A 19,577-nucleotide genomic window follows, 5' to 3' on the forward strand; every position below is an offset into this window, starting at 1 on the left:
ATGCGCATTCCATAGGATCATTTCGCCCGTCATGTGGTTGACGTCTGGCATTTTACAACAAATCACTGATAATGTGACAATAATTTGTTTGCCAAAGACCGACCATATTTGGCCTAACTACCTTAGATTTTAACGTCGTTGTAGAACACTATTTTTGATAAAATAAACCCTTAACTGACCTGAAAGACCTAAACGGATTACAGAGCCATTTGTCGCGAAAATTATAGGCATATAATCCCGGCAACAAATGCTATGTAATTTCATCTGCGCACAACAAGGCTATGTTTACAGTGTTTATTCCCGATCTCCCTGGACATGTGTGTTAGCAGGCTTTAAGCTAGGCCCTTGGTATCTTTATATTGAATGCTATTCGTGCTAAAATGTTTTTTGAACTCACGGTACATTCAACTTTCAGGACCGGGACAAGTCAATTTAAACGGCGCAAGCGTTTACAGTTTGTACTCAACCCAAAGTCCGATTTGCTAACTTCGATCCTTGCATCGCACGAAGCGCGTTTGCACTGAAAACGATAAACGCAAATCATCTAATACGGAGGTTGTCCCCCAGATAGCAATCACTGTTTCATTTTCAATATGGTGAGTAATCCTAGAAAGTTTTATTAACACTCAGGACAGGTATTGTCTATATGCAACCATTAAAGATAATTATTATTAATTATTATTAATTGCCCACATTGGAGAGCAGACGGGCATTTTTAGATACTACATTCCTGTTCAAAACTGTAAATTCTTATTACAACATATCTGATGTACTTGGACAGATTAATTTTTATACTCCCCCTATAGCTCTGCGTCGTACACTTCTTTTTAGACCTGCTTCCTATCGTACGAATATATCAAAATATTCTTTTTTTTCACGGAGCCAAAACGTTTTTACTATTTTTAATGAACAAAATTTAGACATTTTTGGTAATTTTATTACTTTTAGGCGCAATTTACTTCGGCTATTGACTGATTTATACACGGTGTAACCTGTTTTTACTTGTTTTTTCTTGTTTTAGTTTATATTTTGTTTTATTGTCCATTTTTGTCATGTTAGATTTTCTCGTTTTTCTTTGTCATTTTTATCTTTTCTCTTTCCTTTCTGAAACTAGCCTGTAATTGGTGCAACCTGTTGGTAAACAAACAAACAAACAAACAAACAAACACATAAATAAACAAAATAATTAATAATAAATAAATAAATATAAATAAATAAATAAATAAATAAATAAATAAATAAATAAATAAATAAATAAATAAATAAATAAATAAATAAATAATGATATTATGTTTTGATTTACAGTCAACCGACAACCAGTCGCTCTTCCACGACGACAAAGACTGGTAGCATTCTTTGTAATCTTCACAGGTGAAAAGTCTAAATCTTGCTTGCAAATTATCAACACATATCATGGGACAAATCGCCAAGTGGGGGAATTTGGATTTTTTGTGCGAAAGGCAACGTGAAGAATTTTACATAGAGCAAAGTAAATGTCAAATATAACCCCTGTTCCAACGCAGGGGTGGGGGTTAGAGGGGGACTGTGTGGCCGAGGTTGATCGCTGTTTGTTAGAGTATAGCTCATTGTGTTATTGTTTAATGGATATTAGAAATCACGTGACTGTTTCCTCTTCTCCGTGCTGTTAGTTAGTGTGACTGACGGTTTATCAGTATCTTGTCTACCGCTCTTTGTCTCAAGATGCTCAATGATTGCTAACCGATAATAAATTACGAAATTAAAGAAGCGAAGAAAGGAATTTTGTTTCTTAATATTTCCACGTAGCAGGGGTACACTGCAGGTGGCTTACGTTTATACAGTATCGATGACGTATTCGTCTTGGAGGCGATTCAAGCAGGTGTCATCGCCCAATCTGTCAATGAGTAATTTGAAATTTAGAAGTTCGTGTGTCGGTCACCGCGCGATATTTTAAACCATTCATCTTCTTTGTATATTTATACTTGTACGTTTGGCCTTCCCTGTCTTGTAAGCCGAGTGCCTTGACCTTCGATAGGGTCAACATCAGACAGTTTCAATGTTGAGTCCGCTCTTTTCACAATTTTACGCACACTTTTCTCAGTTTTATTGCGTTTATTTAAAAATTTCTTGCGTATCCGGTTAGTTTACCGTTCGAAGTACCGGCATTTCTAGACACATGACAATGTTAAGTTTGGCGGCATCATATCTCAAACAGCAGCGACATTTCAGAGTATCTCTGTATAACATAGTTCAAGTCGGCGTCGGCGCGATCACGTTGCTCATATCGTCTGCCGGGTGGCATCGACACAATAACATGTTAAGACGATGTCCTTGATTCTACATGGCCCGTGTAGAATGGCAGCCCTCCCGCCTACACTTAAACGAGAGGAAGAAACCCTTCACAAGAAGAATGGGGAAACGGGGGACGTGGTTTCTGGGGGACGGTTTGTTTTCACTCAACCAGTCAGTGTGATGGAAAACAGCCCGTGCAAGGCATGTCGAGTGGAGGAAGTGGAGTTGTACGCGGTACTATTACATGCATTAAATTTAAGTCCGGCAAAATTGTAATGGAGTGCGTCACAACATGACCCGTGGCAAACTCCTTAAGTAGGCTCAAACATTTTGCTCGCTCAATTATTGCAAGTTTATATTTCCAACAAATATTCGAGCGCGTTTCTGTTGTTTACACATGGACGATGGACGCGTGTCGTTTGTCAGGGGCAATTTCATCTATACGCTTTACTGAGGCAGTTCATGACGGACAGAAAAAACTTGGGAATGGAAATATATATATATATATATATATATATATATATATATATATATATATATATATATATATATATTGTTATCGTTAAGCCGTGTGTTGCGGCGAACACAATCATGGCTGTCTGGTGTGGAAAAATTAAATCTTCGGTGGCCGTGAGGGTAGATTTTGCCAACGATTTACCGCATGATGTTTGTTGGTTAGATAGGGTTCATTATGCTGGTGTTTTACTTCCCATAACGAAACCAAGAGCGCGTCGTCTCTCATTTAAGGTAGTATCCGCCTTGAAAGTGAAAGACTTAAACTTTTGCTCAACTTCCCTTAAGGAATCTTTCAACCATTCTCTTTCAAAATTAAGAATGAAAATCGGGGGTCATCTTGCAAATTTTAGTACTAGAGAAACAAATAACCCAAGATTTACCGATATTGAAATTCAAAATGGCCGCCATCCCTGTGTTAACTCTGTGGAGAAAATAAAATTTTCGAATTTGGAAAAACTAAGGCGGGGAAAACATTTTTTACACCACGCGCTTTAAAATGAACTCCCACAAGTGGTATATCAGAAAAGAATTGTGAAAGTTTGAGATTCCGAATATCTGTCCCCGAGGCGCGTTCTACCTTAAAGGCCCGCATCCTCGCTCTTTCGAGTCGACGTCCGTGACTTGCACCGTCCACTGTTCTTGTTTTTGCGATGACAGATTTTTTTTTACTTTCCGGAGTAACGTAAACACTGCACTTTGTCGTCACCTCAAAAAGTGGGCTCTTAGGACGTCCCTCTGTAAGGGAGCTAATAACTCGATTTACGTCACCCGTATCTCTCCCCCACCGTAGGTTCATATTACAAATACAATTAACTGCTCAGCAGAAAAAAACCAACAAGTAATTTTATCTCTGAAAACGCCCCAAAGTCACTAACTTTATATAGGTAATCTCGTCTTGTTGTTCTTGAACATTTCATAATATCTTCACGACACACATAAGTAGCAAGTTTTTACAATTCAAAGAAGAGAAAATCGCGACTTCCAAATCGTAGATACGATAATGTACGAAAAAGTGACGACACGAGATGATGTTTATTGAATAACCAATCTTTTATTCATCCTGTCCATTAAATGCCAACTATGAGGAGAGTCGGAAAATTCCTCGCCAAACAAGACTTTTCACAAAAACATGGATAAAACACGAGAACATTTTGCACACGGATGTAATTGCACATAGATATAACATAATGTGCATATTTCAAATGACAGTTTTTATCAATTTTACTGCGATAATCGGGTCCCCATCGCTGGTGTTTCGTTACGGACCGTTATTATCTGACTGTGGAATGTTTATGCATGCCCATTGCTATATCCTTCAGGGAAATGATAATCGCTGAGACACATTCGACGATGGGCTCTACTGATCCAGACCACTTCACTTTCCGTTTACACTTTCAGACATAGCGTATACACACTGCACGCTGATAACTTTTTAATTACGTGTTTTATGGTACATTACATTCCCCTTCTAAGCACCTTATGGTTCCGTTGACAAATCCTCCCTGTCAAGATTTAACATGCACTGTGTGCAGAAACGTCCTGTTACTTTATTTGAAAAAAAAATAACGCTTTCCTGGCTTCGTTTGCCCTTCCTGCTGGGCTAAGCATTGTGAGCTGTTCTTCCTATAGAAGGGCAAACAAAGGTGGTTGGGAACCTTGCACACAGGGATTCAATAGCAAGCGTAGACTTCTTTATGAAGTGAGTACTTCACAGTCTAACGTACACAACACTGTGTAGGACCTTAATGAGGGGCTGTGTGGTGTTTGCTTGTCTTTTTACAGGGGGTGGTGGAAATTAGCTAAACGAGAGTCATTATCAATGGTGATGGACAGATGGAGTTTTTGATTGACATCCAATTTAAGAGTCCAAATTGACACAAGGTCTATAGAAGTTTTTGATTAGTTGAACGCCCATAATTGACACATTGACGCTTTGAAAGATATGCATTCTCAGTTATGTACACGGTGCCACACTGAATACAGGTAAAGTAGTGGAAGTCTGCAAGTATACTGTGCCAAAGGCGACTAGTTCAGCCAGCTCATCGAGACCAGTCGATTTCGATGTATAGAGTATCCTACACCTAGGCGCCGGCGGGGTAAGACCAAGGGCTTCCGGACACCCCTGCAAGTAAATGGTAGCGTACCAACCCAAGTCATAACAAGAGAGTACAGAAGAGTATACAAGTTTTTGGAGTGTCGGCACCTTCGTCAGTTCAGTGCTGAATTTCGCCGGACAAGTTTGACCGCACACCGGGCAATCAACACCCATGCACTTTTACTGACTTTGTGACACCACGAATGTCTCAGGGAGATCATAAGCAGTTTCTGAACTGAGACAAAACGACCGGCCTTTTTTATTCGGGAATAATCGACCGTTGTATATTGGACACAAAACTTAATGAAGATGTCGTGTTGGCGTCCGTCGTTTCTTCGTCTACCAACCCTATTGTATTTCTTTGCATTTGTAGTTCCAACGTGGAGCTATGCCATGGACTTAAGTGGTCGGATAACAAAGCCTACCTGCGTTCCCATACCGAAAGAAATGAGCCTGTGTGCAAATATCGGCTACAACCAGATGAGAATGCCCAATTTACTGGACCATGACAGTATACCTGAAGTTAAAGAGCAAGCTTCCAGCTGGGTGCCCCTTGTGCACAAGAGATGCCATCCCGGGACCCAATTGTTCCTGTGTTCGCTCTTCGCACCAGTCTGCTTGGATCGCCCCATCTACCCGTGTCGATCGCTTTGTGAGCAGGTACGCGACCAGTGCTCGCCAGTCATGCTTGAGCACGGTTACCCCTGGCCAGAAATGCTACGTTGCAATAAGCTGCCCCTCGACAACGACCTCTGCATTAAAGCCCAAATGAAAAATTCGACGGCAGAAGGTGAAGTTCCCGGCGAGGGAGATATCATCACCCCCATTTATGAAGGAGAGATCATCCCAGACAGTGGCGATAACGAAGGCAAAGGTGGGTACACAGGCGATCTTTTTATTCATTAGCCTAATTGTACCCTCAAGGACCCCAAAGAAACTTGTCTCGCGACAAATTGTGACTTCCAATACATTACTTGTAAATGTCTCTGGTAGCACGGTTTTGTCTGTATGGCATTCAGCAGAAGCAATGCCCAACAGGCGCGAACACCGTATATGAATTATTCATCAAGCACGTGATTTTTTTCGCACAACTTGCAAAAGGGCTGACAATCTGTCATTAGTTCCTTTGAAGGTATAAATCAGCGATGTGAACATTTTATTTGTGACCATTACACCAAAGCGCATTACTGCAGCATTTAGAAAGTGACCTCCATGGCCCACTAAAACTGTGTACAGTGTGTGCTGTCTTTTCAACTTTCAATCCCGCGGCATTCGGAACGCATTGTTTCGCCGTGCCAACTCGCCTATTTTTGCGAATTCGGAAACACTGATAGGAGACGAACTCGTAAAAGCACGCTTCCCGTGGTCAGAAGAAAAGCATGGAAAAAAGGCAGAAGTCAGACTGGTTTTGTCAGAGTAAAAAACTCAACGTTGTCAGTCGCACAAAACTTTGGCACAATGGACTTTAAAATTCTGCCGAAAAGAATTTCGATGGCCTTGTCTGTCTAGTTGAGATGCTGTTGTGTGTTTTGAGCGTATGCAGTGAGCGACACCTCATAAAAAACTGCTTGACGATCGTGGCCAAAACCAAAATGCAAAAATACCATGTTCGTCTCTTACCAAGGCAGTTCGCTCACGAAATTTAGCCAACTAAGAAGTATACATTCATTTCACCGGTAATTGTTAAGTACAGTGCAGACTTCGAAGTCTGAGTAGATATCCGTTTTAAGATAGACGTTGTTGCACACACAAACCACAATAACACTGCTATTGGCATAAGCTGACTTAATTAGGATCAATCTCAGAGAGAGAGAGAGAGAGAGAGAGAGAGAGAGAGAGAGAGAGAGAGAGAGAGAGAGAGAGTACTGAAAGTTAAACAGTAGCACCTGTACTCTATGATATTCGTCAAACAACGCGCTAGTGATGGTATGAGCCTGTCCACTTGTTTAAATCAAATGATTTTGTAAACAGACTGCGGCAGACTTGTGTGATGGATGCGCTGGTAATGTGTCAGGCAGGGACTTTAGTCATCTTAGTAGTCAAACACCGCAGGAATTTCTTGACTATCTGAGTAATGTATACAACACAAATTCTTTACATTCGCACTTTTGTCCATCCAGATGCCCCCTGCCCTCCACCCAAAATCCGTAAATTGGTCGACGGTGTGGGCAAATTAGTAAACATCTAAAATGCTCGTTTTGTCTTGCCTGTACTGAACAAAGTTCACTGTTTTGGGCTTGTCAAAGCAACTATAGTTTGTGTAGTCCGTCGCGGTAAGTGACTGCACCGCAGTGGAGAGGTTGCTGTTGGAACACGTTGCCGGGCAGGCAGAGATATATTTTTTCTTTCCTGTCTAACCTGTTGACATGTGCTGTCCTCGTTCACAGCAGACGTACCGTGTCTAGACCAAGGTTCCTTGACAAAGGTTTGTTTTCCCGGCGTAAAGTGCACAGATTCGCGGCAGCTGTCTCGACCTCCAACGCAGTATTTTCTCACTAATAAGCCCCTCTGGAACATTAAAAAGTTTTCACAGGTCGATTTGGGGCTTTAAGAAAAGAATCCGTCTTCTTTGGATGATCAGTTAATTAGGTCCATATAGCCGTATCCAACTACCTAATAAATACCTCCCTTTCTATTGAATACTTTTAAAGCTGCGTGGAGCGATACCATGCCGGCACTTTTCAGTGAATTTGGCAACAGGAATACCTTGATGCCATGACTCTGTATTTAGATATTGCCACAACAGAAATCGAGCAAGCTGATCGTTAAAACAGTGTGTAACATTTCAACATTACTCTGTGGCGTAATGTCTTGACTTTGCACTTGTGCTGAGTACGATACCGTGAAGTGCAAGTGCGCGATAAACGTGTATGTTGTGCTATGCGCTAGTCATATGGGCCCGGCTTGAAGCCGTCTATTATTACGGCATTTTTCACGCAGCTTCGAAGCGTTGATCCGAGGCGCTGTACTTTCTCCAAAATGACAAGCGTGTGGTCAAAATTTACGAGGGAGACTGTCCCAACGTGTGATGAGTGACAATCGGCTACACGGGGAGGCGTCAAATGCCCTCCCAAATGATTAGATTGTAATTAACCCCCGCTGCTTAACTACCCTATTGTTTTTATAAGCTCGGACCGTAAGACTTATGACTAAACTAACCAAGAGATAAAACCAATTTCTCCTCCTTTGTGAAAAAGTGTTATCTACGCCAACCCCCCACGGTATTGTTGCTACGAACTGGTGTGAAAATCAAAACAGGCAGCTGACGTTCGGCCAAAAGCCCCGTAGTTGTGAACATTTTTAGTACAGAGGCGCTCTATCATTTCATGAGAACTGCTCGGTAGCGTTTAAGTTACGTCAATAAATGGTGGCATTTTCTCGCCCAAATATAATAATCAGAGCGTTCTGACAATGAATTCCCTACGGATTAAGAAAACTCAATCTTTGCTCTTGTTTAATTTACAGGCACCCCTGTCTGCGACCAGTGCCACGCTGAAGCAACTGAAGAGAAAATCATAACGGAATTTTGCAATGCTGATTTTGGTAAGTACGCGTCATGCCCCAGCTTAAGCTGTCCGACTGTTAAGCTGTCCGACTGTTGAGGTTAGAGAGAGACAGCTGTATTTGAACTTTACCATTGCACTACATTTATAAATGATGGAAGATCCGAGAAAACTCCGTCCCTTTAGAATAAATTACAATTCTGTGGGTTTGAAACAAGACTTTAAATTTTGAAGCTAGCCCGATATATCTTGTCGCACTGTGCGTTTTTTTTTGAGGGGGACCAGAGTCAGACTGATGGTAAGGAAGGAGGAGGTTTCGATGACGTACTGTTGGGTTCAATGAAATGTCACTGTACTGAGAGATGACGTCATAGAAAGTGTCGGCGGAACGGCATGACTTATTAGTGGAGTCAGTGGTGTACCACTTGTCTTGTGAACGTCCTAAATGGTTAAATTACGGTGATATATACGATCTCCCTGTAAGATGAAGTCACCAAACCAAATTGCTCTACGTGTAACATAGGGCATGTGCAGCCATCTGATCAATGTAAACGTCGAATATTTTACAGTTTGGTGTCGGAAACCGCGCCAAGAAAAACAAAGGCGAATTGAATTATCAAAAGCGCGGTTAAAGGGCAACTACCACGGAAGCTTCGTCAAGTTTTCAGAACAGGGTACATGGCGGGGATTCCATAAAACACCTGTTCCTGGTTCTATTTTTACAGCTCAAGACAGCCAGACACCGCGTCAACGCTGTATGGCAAACAGCTGAAGTAGCTTCCAAAGTAATTTAGTCGGGAAGACGGGTCTTGTATATCGCTTGCAGTTCAATGTTTTCATTGGTGGTTTACATGGCGTTGCATTGCGGCAGTTGAAAGAGAGAGCGTATTTCATAGTTTCGCCCTTCTTACAGAAAGCATCGATTGCAAGTTGACCACCTGTCTTATAAAATATCTCGCTATATTTGTTGTCCAATACCATTACCAATGCCATTGCACGCCGTTGCTCAGCGTCCCACCAAACTGTTGAAAGAGGGCGGCGGTGCGTAAATTTACGTGGACTTCCCCCTCCGATGGTTTATGGCCGACAGTTTAAAACATCACAGATACTTGGCAGTCTTGGGCTTTGTTAAATCCTCCATGCAATTCAAAGACGTATGTTGAATACTAATGCGAAAATACATCGAAATGAATACTTTTTGTCGGTGCGTTTTCCTTTCTGTACGGTCGTTTTGAGGATACCGCCGCGGGTACCTAAGTCTTTCTTTGCCCCCATTATGTCACGAAGATTTCTAAAAAGTTGTCTTGTAATGCAAGCCTTCAGGCGTACACATCGGATTTCTGAAGGCAAAATCAACAATAGTAGAAATGGGACAGTGAAAAGAATCAAAAGTGACCTCGAAAAGCAGAAAGGGAGACAATATATGCCATTTCCGTCCTTTAGGGGTGTTGATAATAATTAAGACGAGGGTAGGCGGACAGTGCCGGTTTTTTTACGTGGTTATTACATGTCCGTACATCAAGACACAAACCCATTTCTTTTGTGGTGCCACGGTTTTTGTCGAATTTCCGACAAATGCAGGTATTTCGTATTGAGAAGAGCGACAGAGAGATCCTCAGTCATTGAAGTGCAGAAAACGGAAAATTACCACAAGTCGGGTCAGACACAGACGCCCAAACTCAGTTCGTGCGTAATGCATGGGATTTACCCAGCAAATATTTCAATGCGCCTACCTGGTGTATAATCCGATCGGCACGTCGGCTATTAAATACGTACGGCTGGCCCAGCTGACCTCTTGAACCGCCCAGCAACTCAGGGTCTGCCTGCCTACTTCACCGCGATCAAACTGCCAGCCTCTAATTCACCCATGCAAAAGTTACCAAACCCACAACTGAACACGGTAAAAGGAAACCGGCCCAACCTTTCAATCGGCCAGCTACTTCGTTAATTTCCCCAATGGTAGCATTCTGCGACAACCAACCACACATTATTGCGTAATTTTACAGAAAATAAATCTCAAATTGGCTTCCCGGTATTAAACTTTTCCAGTCAAACCTAGTCAATGTATGAATGACCAGACGGAATTCAGCATGTATTTTCTTGCTGTCTACACATGTGGACATTTTTAAATTTAGATATTTCTGAGAATTCGTCTATAGCGACAACCGTTAGTCTGCCAGACTTACGGTTCATTCGGCGACCCATATCATCACCACTTTCAACAGTCCGATTTCTCGTCTTCAATGTTGTCCATGTTCTGTTTACGTAACCCTCACTCAACTATACCCATCATTAGCCAGTGTAACGGATCCAACATCCTTACAATAGACAACAACCGATTTAATCAAATTACCAACCAAATAAATCATTTCGTCTCACTCTAGTCAAACAATACCCAAACTGCCTATTTCACTATCCAATCGCAGCCAGAAGCTGACCGAAAAAGCGCCAGCTATCGTTTCCGTCAGTCGTCCCGAACTCATACCTCATTTCACGCACACAGCGGCCAATCAAGTCTTATCATGCAATTCTCCATTGCGGCGAATCATTCGCGCAGCAAAGCGAGTAAACCGCCAACTTCCGTCGATGCGTGCAGCTGTATCCAACCCTGCCAATCTCACCCAGATACTGTTCCTTCAACTCGTCACCCGACTGAGTTGTGTACATCATCCGAATAACCAATTTCTTCCAGGTTATCGATAATTTTTCATTGCAAAAGGCATGAGATGAACGAAAAAACAAACAAAAACAGGAGAGCAGTATCAATGTTAAAGTAACTCCGACATCATGACAAGATTTCTAAATATGTACGCTGCGTCGATAAAAGTACCTGGTCCAAGCTTCAAAAGCAACAGTGTATCCTAATGTGCCTTGGGCATCCGATTTCTTCGGGGGATAAATGCGCTGTCTTAATGGAATTTTATTTATTTATTTATTTATTTATTTATTTATTTATTTATGTCTTTATTTATCTATCTATCTATCTGTCTATCTATCTATTTCAGCTGTGAAGACTAAAATCCAGGAAACAAAGCTATCAAGAGGGGACATAAAAATTGTCAGTAAAGGAAAGAAGAAAAAGCTTTACAAGAGAGGTAGTCTGAGGAAGAAGGACACAAAGAAAATGACACTGGTATTGGAAGATGGCAGCCAGTGTACCTGTGAATTCCTCAACGTTAACAATGAAAAAGATTCTTACCTAATCATGGGCAGAATAATAGACAAAAAGTTGGTGGTTACTTTCGCCATGCCTTGGTCGAAATCTCGAGATCTCCGGAAGGCAAGTCGCCGTTTCAAAAACGAGCAATGCTAGGCTAGATTGGACGACGCTTCCGCAAAGTGTGCAGGGGAAAGACGTCCGCAGAAGGACTGTTTGTTTGAAAAAAACATCGGTACATTCAGGTGATTTGACCGACTCGGTTTGGCGGCAGACCGCAAACATCGTCTACTTGAACTGCACAGGAACATAGTTGTCGTGACTCCTAGATCGTTGAGGGCGTACAACACTCACTGCGAAGGTGTCAAACCATAAGAACTTTAACGATGCAACCCCGCGTCGCAGCAAATTGCTCGAACCTTAATATCAAATCGTCCAATTCTATGAATCAAAGCTCATTGGTGTTTATATGAAAAAGCTGGAAGTACAAGCTTTTCATTGTCGAATGAGGGCGCCCAGCCACAGGGCTTTTATTGCACGTCAGAAGAAACCCGATTATTCATTGAGTATCGAGGACTCTATTACAGAGTGTATAGCTTGCATTTATTACAATTATTTAGATATCTTTAATCGTGTAGCATTTTATCTTTTTTCTGTTTTTATTTGGGCAAACGGTGAAACAGACAAGTCTTATAAGTTTTTAAATTGTGTCTATCTTTGAAGCCTGAGAGAGTATAGTTATATCTTGATATAAATATTTATTATCGTTAATGTTTTCCATTTAGAAGTATGTGTCTTGACGTTCATCTCAATCTTCAACAGAATATACATGTTTTCACATCGTTGAAAGCAAAGCTTTCTCTGTAAAACTTAATTTTTTGAAATGTAGTAGTTTAACGAAGTTGCCTTTCAGACTGGATACACGGCAATAGATTCACGGCATCACCTTTGTTAATCGCATTTCCACGAACACTCAAACCGCTGGAGCCCTGTTAGTATTCATTCCCTTGATGGACAGTTCTTTATAATACGCTTTGTCAGATTCGTCGGGGTAGATGTTATAGGTATTGATCACGTGGTCACTATGTCACAGTTTAAATCATCATGAATTTCACGTGAAGTAATCGCATTGTTTGTTGTTTCCACGCGTAGAGTACATTAAAACACCTTTATCTATTGCATGTCGACGTCGTGTCTTCATTGTCATCGTTTTATAATTTGAGAATCATACAAGTATCAGTCAGTGTCTTAGATGTTTTGAACGCAGAGACGTTTATGGACGCAGCGGAGAAATCCATTCGATTCCCCGTATTGAGTATGAATGACCATTATTAAAACACTGTGCTAAGAGAGAGAGAGAGAGAGAGAGAGAGAGAGAGAGAGAGAGAGCGCAAATGCAGAAAGGACATCAGCGCTATCCAAATTATAAGTCATTGCAGCAGAAAGTTCATTAATTCTCCATGAACCTTCGATAGATTTTTCAATTATTTTTGCTTTGTTTGTAAAAATCCATTTTCTTGTTTTTACACTCAAATCATGGCGATATATGCCGATATTTAACTTATCAGCTCAGTTTATTGGTGTATATTTTATTGTTGACGACTGGATTCGAATTCATTTGTCAACAATGATATTGAATATTGAACATAATGCATTGTCGTTGCAAGACTAACAGTACTTTGTAATGCAACATACTAGTATTTTTATAGGGATAAGACCAGTACAACATACTTGTTTTCTTGCAAAGAAAATAATGAAAAAAATTATCAAAAATTACTCAGGTATTATCCGTTTAAAGAGAAGTGCCGACACTCCTGAAGGATAAGTTATTCCTTGACTAAACTGCCGAACAGCACTACGATACTCAAATAAACCCACAGATATTGATTGAAAATCATTTTCTGCGGGCGCTGTTCCCTTGAACTTGGTCTGTATAGGAACGCGGTACTTGCACTTGTCATCATGGTTAATTTCGAGATCTTTCTCACCAGGGAAGAAAAAATTTACTTCGGAGAAAAGATGACAAAAATGGCAAAAATGGTGTTTGCAAACAGATGCAAATGATGTTGAATGAATAATCTCAACTATGGGCAGAAACCAGAACTTGAATAGGAAGACCGAAAACCAAACAGATTATGATTGCAATTGTGCAAAAGAGATGTGTAGCGTAACTGTTCTACATAGACTTCCGAAATGTCAATAAATCACGTCAACTTGTCATTCTCCCATCATCAACTTTACCCACCAGTTCATTTATCAGAACCTCTTTGCATTCACTATACTATTGCAGGCGTCTATGTGAATGTTTGTATATTTCATGACTAAATAATTGAAATTTTAGCGGTAAAATATTGGTAAAATATTGAAAAGTAGCTCTCTAATCACTTACCCTGGAGAAAAAGAGAAACCGTGGAATGGACTTTTCTTTGAAAGCCTTACATGAAATGACAATAATTCATCATTTGCCCTAAAAACTTACCCGGATGTTAGTATACCCAAAGACATAACTTTCGTAGCACGGATACCAAACAACATTTTATGGTGTCCACGGTGAATAGTTCATTTGGTTTTCAAATTCATTTGTCCACACCAACCCCTCTCTTTTAATACTGGCTCTAGGATCCTCCCAGTGAATGCCCGTATTTATATCTTTACATTGGTCATTTAAACACGGATCATGACGTCATTTAAACACATGGCGACAAAAACAAAACTCCCAGGAATTACAACTTCAATTTTAGCAATGGCCACATTAAATTCTTAACATTGATAGTAACGTTACCAAGTCTCAGAAGTAAGTAAATGAGTTCTTGCCAGTATTCTACTTCCGTCAAGACAAGCACAAAAGTGTCATAGCCGACAGTAAGCAGATGACGCCAGTCTTTGACCCCCAGAGATTAAAATTTTTGCATTGCTGACATGCGTGATTTAACACCGCTTTGTATCTCTCCTACGTTGCTGCATTATATGTATCTCCGTGCAGTTTACTGCGTCTTTCTTGCAACATCACAGTACACTATTCTGAGCGCCAAACTAGCTATGAAATATCAGGTCATAAACTTGCACTATCTAAGCATTCTTGACAAATTTCAAGTTTTATATTCTTCAATCCATCACACCTTAGAAATGATCCTTCGTAGTTCATTAGGAAGTGGGTGACACAGATGGTTCAGCATGTACTCTCCTCTGTTAAGTAGTTGCCAAAATCTTTTTCAAGATAAAACAAAGTAAGAGTTGTACGATCGCTTGAGTGTTAGGCTGCATTTACAAAAATATCTGGGGGATAATGAAGATCTTAACAGCCTAAAAACATTCAAGTATCGACTTCCAACTTCTTAATAGACTTTCTTAATGGACTTTCTCCTTGACAAAGCTCCATCACTCAAACACCACAAAGTTAGAACTGGATTAGGCTGTGTTCACAAATAACGATTAGGGGGTGGGGGGAGGGCTGGAGGAATGTCGATTGAAAGCTTTTTTTTTTCAGATTCCCCCCCCCAAAGTACCCTAAAAAATTTTCAAATGCTCCCCTCTATATTTTTCAAGTCCCCCCCCCCCAACAATCACAGGCCCGCATGTTTGTAAAGGATGTGAGCGGAGAAAAAAATAAACATGTATTGCGCCGTTCTGCTCACAGGTGTTCGACACTACCTGTATTAGCACTTTGTATAGTCATATTCCCAAGGCAAGTTCTTTGAATGCATCAGTGATTTTTTTAGATTTATTGGTCTAAAAGCCAACTTGAGTTAATCCAACTCTGGCCAGGTCAATTGCTCCTGTTGAAGAGCACACAAAATGCAATCATGAGAGAGTAGAAAAATTGTGAATTCTGGCTAATTGCTGTATTGCACAGTGACCTACCAAAAATTGTTTCAAAACTACAAGCCCTATATGAATTAGATGCTACTCAAAATTGACAATACCGGAAGGTTAAAATATTCCATCAAATAAATGTTTTAATCTCTGAAATTTTGGGTGTGATAATCGCAAATTTGGTTAAAAAATAAATAATTCCATTTGGTCACATATTTTTTCTTTTAGTCTTTACTATTCAAAGTTTTACTTCTGTATCATTTTATAATAAGAGTGTGAAAATTTAGAAAATCAAGCATGGTGACCCCATCTTTTTTCTTTAATATTTGATTATTCTCATATGCCAGAATTCAAACATTTCTATGTTTTCTTCCGTGTGTTACTCTCTGGCCTGATCTTGTGTACAAGTGAGTTTCACTGTCATGAGTGTCATTTGACCAAAACTCTTCCATGTACATCAGAGTCAGAGCTGTCTCTGTCACTGTTCAGGTATGCAGTGACAGTGACACTGCAGTAGCAGGGTAGTATCTGATAGTGACACTACCCGTAGGCAGTAGCTGTATTAACTTTGATAATTTTGGCAATATTTTTGTTCAGTTTTACAACTGCGTTCTTGTTCTACTCCCTACAGCATGTTGAATTGTCCAGTATTCAGCTTGCTATCACAGCCTATATATGTGTACCATGCATTTGTATCACTGACAACTGACTGTCAGTCTGGACTCCAATTAAATTATCACCAAATACATATTTATATTTATATATACAGGCTTTGTCGACAAACTAAATATTGTGTGTTTGAGCATGCTGTAGGGAGATAGCAAGAAACTGTAGTTGTTATATTGCATAGAAATATTGCAGAAATCATTAACAGTTGCAGCTTCTGCCCTGTTACGAGGCTAAAGTTTGTTTTTTACGACAAATCACACGTTTAGATTTTTTCGAGATAAAAGTCATGAAATGTGACAAAATGGTTCTAGATTTGTTAAATTATTACTAACATTACAACATTTTGATGACATAAAAAATGGTATTCATTTTTCATTGAATTACCTACAAAAACTTGGAATTGGAAAATGTAAAACTCAAAAGGGACCCAAAAATTTTCAAGTCCCCCCTACAGGTAGAGCAAAATTTTCAAGTCCCCCCTCCACTACCCCCAAAATTTTCGAATCCCTCCTGAATTCCTCCAGCCCCCCTAACCGTTTTTTTGTAAACGCAGCCTTAATGAAAACAAATTTAACAAACAATTATGAAGTCTTTTGGAAAAACTTGATCACTGATGAAAATAGTAAACTAAAAATGTACGCCAAAATAAAACATAATTTTAGATTAGAACCCTACTTAACACAGTTACAAGGTGAGAAAAGAAAATTACTCGCCAAACTTCGCATTAGCAATCATGATCTAGCAATTGAAAAAGGGAGACACACTGTTCCAAAAACCCCAATTACTGAAAGATACTACAATCAGTGTAACACCAACAGTATTGAAGATGAAACACACTTTTTATTAGTCTGTCAGAAATAAAAAGTACAAAGAAAGAACTTTTTCAGTAAAATCAATTTCCCAAACGACACAACTGAAAATCAGCTTATTTCTCTACTAACAAAACAAGTTATCTTTTAATGAACAACTTGCAGATTATATTTTTACTTTATATAAACAAAGAAATACCTAGTTATATTTATTATAAGCTACTATTATTATACTGTATTACTTTATCTTTATTGAAGAAACATTTGAACTTATTTTTGTATCACACTTTTATTACCATAAATGTGATGTAAATCCTATATTTACAAGCAAGCAATAAAACATTATTATTATATAATATGAATTATATCTTCAACCCACCCTACCCCCATCCCTACCCCACCCCAGAGGCGGTGGCTGGCTGCTGTACATTAATCAATTTTCGATTTCTTGCACAAAGTAAAATACATGCCACCTTTTCCAGCAGAAGCAAAAGTAATTGATGGAAAAATTGAAACAAGGTGACCCCTTTCCCTTACCTGTCAAAAGGTGTATGCAATTTTCTTCAAAATATCGAGCATAGGTGGCAAAGGAAGCCAGCTGGCTGGTTTAGGGAGAGGGTGAGCAGGAATATTTTTGAAAATGTAACACATTTTGGAGCAAAATTTTGCTCTCTTGTACAATATATAAGCAAATTAGCAATTAGTATGTATATCACTCTAGTTAGGAAGTTTGTTACATGTGTAAATTACAAATTTATCAATATAACACAGATAAATGTCATTATTCACTATTCAAGGAACAGGAGCTCATTATCTGTACCGAGTTTCATGAAATTTGATGAACTACTTCTTGACATTTCTGCCTAATTACGACAATTTATTAAATATGCAAATTAGCAGTTAATTGACATGATAGTCCTACATATCTTTGCACACCGTTACACTACTGGAAGATCAACATCTGCACCACGTTTCGTCAAATTTCATGCAGTATTTCTAGACATATCACACTAATTATGAAAGTTCATCAAGTATGCAAATTAGCAATTTATTATCACACAGTATTACAGTACAGGAAGATCATCATCTGTACCACGTTTCATCAAATTTGATGCTGTATTTCTGGACATAGCCACTAATTAGGAAAGTTCATTAAATATGCAAATTAGCAATCAATTCACATAATACTGTCTTTGTATTCTTTTATAGGACTGTGTGCTAAAGATCTGTACCAAGTTTCATCAAATTTGCTGGAGTATTTCAAGAGATATCACCCCAATTACAAAAATTTATCAAATTTGCTAATTAGCAATTAATTGAATCCATTCTGACATAAGTTATCGTGCGCTATTAGAACTCTGTCTGACCAATATCTGCATAAAGTTTGATCAGATTCAGTGCAGTCGCTCAAGAAGCAAAGCTCTTTTTTCAAAAAGTCATTGTCAATGGCATAGTCCCCACTTTGTTAATGAATTGAAAACAAAATAGCCGTCACGCGGTCATATTGGATCGTATCACAAAACAAATCAACGTGCGTATATATGACGTAGGTAGTAATGCTTGTACCAAATTTGAATGAAATCGTTCCAGGTATCTCTGAGAAATTTGCATGAACAGACTGACTAATATGACATTTCTCGTTACTTTAATATTTTGGCCATGCTTCCTGTGATTAGACCACAGGATTAATTGACATGATACTGCTACACATCTTTGCACACCATTACACTACTGGAAGATCAACATCTTGACCACATTCGTCAAATTTGATGCAGCATTTCTAGACATATCACACAAATTATGAAAGTTCATCAAATATGCAAATTAACAATTAATTTACATGATACTCCACACAGTATTACAGCACTGAGAGATCAACATCTGTACCAAGTTTCATCATAGACCCTTTATGGTCTTTTGTTTCATCAGATTTGATGCAGTATTTCTGGACCTGGCACAACCAGATAAGAAAAGGCATGACGTCAGAGGTCAAATCGGCCAAAGGTGGGCTGAGAAAGTTCTTCATTCAACCGTTTTAATTCAACAAAGTGAGTAAATTGAAAGATGTTCAACATAGCTCTAATCACAGGAAGCATGGTCGAAACGTTTAATTTAAGTAACGAGAAATGGCACCTTGGTAAAGATGAAAGAATGGATTACATCTTATTTGAATGTAAATATGTAAAGGAAATTTGCAGAAATGTATATTTTTTTATTTTTTCAGAAAACACAACATCAACAACAATAACACCGACAACAATATCAAGAGATTGGCAATATCAGGAATTGAAAATGACAACAATACAACATCAGATACTGTATCACTTCTTATGTGACATAGTACACAGTTTTTGAATATCAGAAACTCAGTTGTTCTTGATGGGATTACAGTAAGGTTACCCGTCAATAGTATGCCATTCAACTCAAATGCTATCTTCATAGATGAATGCGTTATACCTTAAGCTATAGCATAGGCCTAAGACAACGATAAACAAAGTTGATGATTTCATGACCGATTTTTCAAGCCTTTTTTAATGCGTCTTGGACGCATTCCCTTAATGATATTATTTTATTGGTATTTTTGAGTCCCCACGGACAACGTGGGGGGGGGGGTGGCTGTGTCCGTGCATCCGTGCGCATACGTCCGTCCGCCCCTCCATCGGTCAGTCTGTTCATGAAAATTTCTCAGCGTCGTCTTAAGAAGTGCGCCATATAAGTCCATCGATAATCGTCCGTTTGTTTTT

General features: G+C 39.4%; 1 protein-coding gene across 1 annotated transcript; it reads left to right on the plus strand.

The window, feature by feature from the left end:
* The first annotated feature begins 4,739 nt into the window (after positions 1–4,739).
* Positions 4,740–12,729, plus strand: LOC139140789 (secreted frizzled-related protein 5-like). The gene is made up of 3 exons (XM_070710201.1): positions 4,740–5,756; positions 8,348–8,425; positions 11,391–12,729. The coding sequence occupies exons 1-3, from the start codon at positions 5,186–5,188 to the stop codon at positions 11,696–11,698; spliced, it is 957 nt and encodes a 318-aa protein (XP_070566302.1). The 5' UTR covers positions 4,740–5,185; the 3' UTR covers positions 11,699–12,729.
* The last annotated feature ends 6,848 nt before the right edge of the window (positions 12,730–19,577 follow it).

The sequence above is a fragment of the Ptychodera flava genome, chromosome 9 (assembly GCF_041260155.1).
Source record: "Ptychodera flava strain L36383 chromosome 9, AS_Pfla_20210202, whole genome shotgun sequence".
Lineage (NCBI taxonomy): Eukaryota > Metazoa > Hemichordata > Enteropneusta > Ptychoderidae > Ptychodera > Ptychodera flava.